This window comes from Dipodomys ordii, unplaced genomic scaffold, assembly GCF_000151885.1.
Source record: "Dipodomys ordii isolate 6190 unplaced genomic scaffold, Dord_2.0 Scaffold56, whole genome shotgun sequence".
In the NCBI taxonomy this organism is placed as follows: domain Eukaryota; kingdom Metazoa; phylum Chordata; class Mammalia; order Rodentia; family Heteromyidae; genus Dipodomys; species Dipodomys ordii.
This window is the reverse complement of record NW_012267272.1, coordinates 5,968,388-5,974,143: the sequence shown is the minus strand read 5'-3', so window position 1 is coordinate 5,974,143 and position 5,756 is coordinate 5,968,388. Positions and strand designations below refer to the sequence as shown.

Below are 5,756 nucleotides of genomic sequence, written 5' to 3'. Positions count from 1 at the left end.
CCTCCCTCCCTTCCTTCCTTCCTTCCTTCCTTCCTTCCTTCCTTCCTTCCTTCCTCTGTCTTTTCTTACCAGTCCTGGGGCTTCAACTCAGGGCTGGGCACTGTCCCTAAGCCTCTTTGTGCTCAAGGCTAGTGTGCTACCACTTAAACTACAGTGTCACTTCTGGTTTTTGAGTGGTAGATTGGAGATAAGAGTCCCACAGCTGGATGTAAACCTCTATCTGTGATCCTCAGATCTCAACCTCCTGAGTAGCTAGGATTACAGGTGTGAGCCACCAGTGCCTGGCTTCTTTTCTTTCTTTTTGTGTTGTTACTCATTCTTGAACTCAGGGCCTATATGCTGTCCCTTAGATTTCTTTGTTCTAGGCAATACCTCCACTCCCAGATTTTTGGTTGTTAATGGAAGGTAGGAGTCTCATGGACTTTTCTGTCTAGACTGGTTTTGCACTGTGAAACCACAATCCTCAGATTGCATAATTCTAAGTAGCTAGGATTACAGGTGGGAGCCCCATGGGCCCAGCACAAGAAACTAACTTTGAAATACTGAGATACTTTGTTTCTGCTTTCTTCAGCTCTTTCTGTCCCTAACAGCAACTTTTGTGCTCAGCCCAGGACCCTGTGATCTGATTTATGAAATGAGGTAGTGCTCCATTCTAGAACCACAAATAGAGCTAGTTCAGGCCTTTAAATTTTGCCTTCTGCCAATCCCAAGCCTAGGGTGAATTGTCTTTGCAAGATCCCTCAGAAGGAAGACAGTCCTTCGTCCTTACCTTCCTCACCGGCATCTGTGCAGTCCTGATTTATCCAGTTGGTTCTGGAGGTAACAGTACTGTGGGGACTCTATAGGATTTGCAAGAAGGTCCCCAAACTACACTATTCCTTCCTCCCCGCTAAACATAAGCAATGCCTTCAAAAGTAAGATAAGCCATTCAGTTCAAATGTTTAAACAGAAACAGTGTAATGCAGGATGAATGTCTGATATGAGCAGTGTGTTTCTCTCCAAAATTACAATCTGGGACATAGGAAGATTTTAAATGACCTGGACTTAAAATGATCCTTAGGTCATCATTTAAAATCTTGGATGGTTATGGTAATGATTTTAGTAGCAGCTATAACCTAAGCCCACAACAACACTGGATCTCTGTGGAAACTTCTTTGCCAAAGGGACAGATAATATATCACACACTCTCTTTCTCTCTTTCTCCTTCCTTCCTTCCTTTCCTTCTTCCTTTCTTCCTTCTTTCTTTCCTTTCTTTCTTTCCTTCTTCCTTCCTTTCTTTCTTTTTCTCTCTCTCTCTCTCTTTCTTTCTTTCTTTCTTCTTTTTGTGGCAGTCCCAGAGCTTGAACTCAGGACTTAGGTAGTGTCCTTGAGCTTTTTTGCTTAAGGTTAACACTCTACCACTTGAGCCACAGCTCCACTTCCATCTTTTTTTTTTTTGGTACTTAATTAGAGATAAGAGTCACATGGACGTTCCTGGTGGAGATTGGCTTTGAACCTACAACCCTCAGATCTCAGCCTCCTGAGTAGCGAGGATTACAGGTGTGAGCCACTAGTGCCTGGCTTTTATTTTGACATTAACTGTCTGCAGAATATTATAGACAAGCATTCTTTTACCATCAGAAGAGAGTACTTTGCTATTCTAAGATTGGGTGGACTTGCTTGGCCACTGATGACTGGTACCTTCTCAAAGAAAGGGCTGCTTGCTATTCTCCTATGGCGCCACCAGTAGGCGCTGTTTACAACTTGGAGCCAGGGAGTGTCTCTAACCCTGGCCCACATTTCCACCGGGTTTACTTTGGAGCAGGCACCAGGAAGTTGCCTTGCTCAAAGGTAGACATTCTCTGGGCGCGTTCTCCAGCTCTGTTTCTTCTTCGGTGGTGAACTGGGTGTTTGGTTACATGTGCTTTGTGAAGCTGTCCTGTCCCGCGGTGTCTGCGTCCAGCCTCTGTGCTGCTGCTTTCCAGGGTCCTGCTGCTTCCTATTTTTTTCTGGGTTCTCTGATAAGATTTCTTTTGAAAGCTGGGCACTGGTGACTCACACCTGTAATCCTAGCTCCTTAGTAGGCTGAGATCTGAGGATCATGATTTGAAGCCAGCCCAGGCAGGAAAGTCCACGAGACTCTTATATCTCCACGTAACTCCCCCAAAAGTCAGAAGTGAGGGCATGGCTCAAGCGCTAGAGTGCCAGCCTTGAGCAAAAAAGATCAGGGACAGCGCTCAAGCCCTGAGTTCAAGAGAAGCCCTGACTGGCACACAGACACACAAAATATTGAAATCTAGTGTCTGTCTGTCAACACACACACACATACACATATACATATTTTTTTGGATGAATTTGGGTTCTGAACTCCTATTCTCAAGGCATTCTATCCCTTGAACCGTACCTTTGCCCTTTTTTCCCCCTGTGGTTATTTTTTGGGTGAGGTATTAGAGGATTGTGTTCTGTTGGTGTTTTTCTGAGGCTGGCCTCAGACTTTAATCCTCCTTTCTGTGTTACCTAGATATCTGGGGTCACAGGCACACACTACCACATCTGCCACATCCAGCTTATTGACTGAGTTGGAGCTCTCAGGAACTTCTTGCCTGATGTTGGCCTCCAACCTTGATCCTCCTGATCTCAGCCTCCAGAGCTGCCAAGATTACAAGTGTGGGCTACTGTGCCTGCCTAAAATCCAGTTCTTTTGTCTGGTCTGGAATGGGCAAATCTTTGGGAAACCTCTTTTCTGTTGAAGACAATTCTATTGTCCATCCTGAGCTTGAATTTGGGGCTTTCATCTCTAGTTAATTAAAATAATCCATCTGTAGGGTGTTTTTGAAAGTCAAGTCCTAGATGCACACAACTTGAAGTCCACTATTTGGGAGACAAGGGTTGGTGGGGAAGAATCAGGTTTTTGAAGGTTGGTAATCTTGAGAAGGGAGGCTTGAATTGAGAGGCAGAACCTCTAAGCTTCATGTTGGGGGTCACAGAGGCCCCAAGAAAAGGAGAAGCATGCACTCTGGGCAGGGTCTTTGTGCTGCTCCCACTCCTCATCCTTTCTGTAATAACCCCAACAGTCCCTGACCTTCACAGGATCATTTTGTGTGTGTGTGTGTGTGTGTGTGTGCGTGTGGTGTGTTGATCCTGGGGCTTGAACTCAGGGCCTGGACACTCTCTCATGAAGTCTTTTGCTCAAGGTTAGTGCTCTACCCTTTTGAGCCACAGCTCCACTTCTGTTTTTCTTGTGGTTGATTGGAGATAAGCATCTTATAGGTTTTCTTATTCAGGCTGACTTTGGTCCTCAATCCTCAGATCTCAGCTTCCTGAGTAGTCAGGATTACAGTTGTGAGCCATCAGTGCCCAGCTCTATTGTTCTGTTTTAAACGGGTATATTCTTAGGATTAAAGACTAAAGAGGGAGTGATGAGGGTCATTAGATGGCCTAGGAGATATATATATTTGTGTGTATATATATATATATATATATATATATAGTCTGGCCTTAAACTCTTCTTCCTGGACGAGTTTCCCTAGTACATGCATGCACTACCACACCAGTCAGCTTTCTGTAGAGCTAAAGAAAGATTTATCCAGGGCTGGGAAGGTGGCTCAGTGGTAGAGCGCTTGCCTTGCATGCCTGAGGCCCTGGGTTTGATTCCTCAGCACCACATAAGCAAAAAGAAAAAAGCTGGAAGTGGCGCTGTGGCTCAAGTGGTAGGGCGCTAGCCTTGAGCTGAAGAGCTGAGGGACAGCACCAGCGTTGGCCTTGAGCTGAAGAGCTGAGGGACAGCGCCCAGGCCCAGCGTTCAGGCCCCACGACCGGATCCAAAAAAAAAAAAAAAAGAATTTAGAATGCCAGGCCTAAGGGAGGGGCTGGAAAGAACTAGGGAGGGGCTGGCCAAAGGGACGAGTAAGTTTTCTCCCCACTAATTGTTCTCAAAGAGCTGCCAAGGACAACTTTTACCAAGAAGCTTCCTTGTTGCAAGGAGAAATCATGGTCCCAAATATAAGCCACCATGTCCACTGCCTCTAACGTCTGGTCAGGGATGAGGCTGATGGTTTTGCCACATGGCTTTCTTTCTTTGCCAAAAACAGATTTAGTCAGTAGAAAGCAAGTTATTCTTTAAGCTGACCTTGAGATGCCATCTCAGAGTTGGTAAATGTAGCAGAATTTGGGCAGATGTGGAGCCCACTGCGTGGGAGCTGCTTTGAACAGGTCCCACAGTAATTCATTTGCCTGGTTTACTCCAAATCTCAATAGAAAACAATAGGGCCTAAGTACCGGTGGCTCATACCTATAATCCTAGCTTCTCAGGAGGCTGAGATCTGAGGACTGTGGTTCAAAGCCAGCCCAGGCAGAAAAGTCCATGAGACTTTTATTTCCAATTAGCCAGGAAAATGCTGGAAGTAGAGGTATGGCTCAAGTGGTAGAGTGCCAGCCTTGAGTGAAAAAAAAATAATGAGAGGGTGATGCCCTGAGGTCAAACTCCAGTACATTCTCTCTCTCTCAGACAGACAGACAGACAGACAGACAGACACACAGACACACACACACACACACACACACACACACACACACACACACACACACGGCCATGGCTCAGACAGGGCTGGTTTATCAGCCCTGAGCTAAAGTCATTTCCTACCTCCTGCATCCTGGATCTCAATCCTTCACATGTCTGTATCTGAAATCTAGCGGTTTTCTAATTGCTTTTTAGGGCCCCAGGGTGGGGGAGGTGGTAGATAAGGCCTTGCTATGTGGCCCAGGCTGACTTCAAGTTCACAATTCTTCTACCATTTCCTCCTGAGTTCTGGGATTATAGACATGCACCATCATGCTGGAATTTTTTTTAAAATTTTTGTGGTATTAGGAAATGTTGCCTCTGCTAGCCTCTAATTATCTTTCTGCTATCTGTTCCTATATATTGCTTTCTGCAGATGTATTTCGATGACTTCTATTTCTTGGCATGAAGAGTCATCACCGGGCCAACTTTTGGTAATGGCTGGCAGTACTTCAAAGAATGTCATGCAGTTGTGGGATTTGTTGCTCTACATAAGACTCAAAGATCAGCAGTGTTAATTGCACGGCTCACTACACCCATATTTTTCCTATTTAAAAACATATTTGGCTTGCTTATTGTATGGAATACTCAGTTAGATGATGATGGGTTTCGATTGAAAACCTGTCCACCTTGTTGGTATTGGCCTCTTCTCTTGTGGTTATTATGAAGATTTTTTTTTTCCCTCAGCACTGGAGTTTGAACTCAGGACCTTGTCAGTCACTCTTACTGCTGAGCTACGCCTCTGTTTCTCTTTTTGTGCTGGGTCGTTTTGAGGATGGTCTCAGTTTCTGCCCAGGCATGCATCTAGGCCATGATTCACCTATTCTAGACTTCCTGTTGTAGCTGGGGTGACAGGTGTCTGACATACGCCCAGCTCTCTGCGGGGAAAGGAGTCTCTGAATAGTTCTCTCCTGGTAACCTCAAACTGTGATTCTTTTAGTGCTGGCCTTCCAAATAGAATTCTAGGCATGAGCCATTAGCGCTCAGCTTATTATGATTATTATTATTACCAGTCCTGGGGCTTGAACTCAGGGCCTGGGTGCTGTCCCTGAGCTTCTTTTGCTCAAAGCTAGTGCTCTACCACTTTGAGCCACAACACCACTTCTGGCTTTTTCTGTTGATGTGATTGGTGCTGAGGAATTGAACCTAGGGCTTCATGCATGCTAGGCAAGCACTCTACCACTAAGCCACATTCCCAGCCCCTAGCTTTTTTTTTTTT

The 5,756-nt window shown here is 45.3% G+C and overlaps 1 protein-coding gene across 1 annotated transcript in view; it reads left to right on the top strand.

Moving 5' to 3' along the window:
• Window positions 1-5,756, top strand: part of Atp6v0a4 (ATPase, H+ transporting, lysosomal V0 subunit a4) — a 59,518-nt gene that overhangs the window by 3,739 nt on the left and 50,023 nt on the right. Inside the window, exon 2 of the mRNA XM_013021553.1 lies at window positions 4,914-4,971. Within this exon, the coding sequence (XP_012877007.1) occupies window positions 4,924-4,971 (48 nt within the window). The 5' untranslated portion in view covers window positions 4,914-4,923. The remainder of the gene's footprint in view (window positions 1-4,913; window positions 4,972-5,756) is intronic.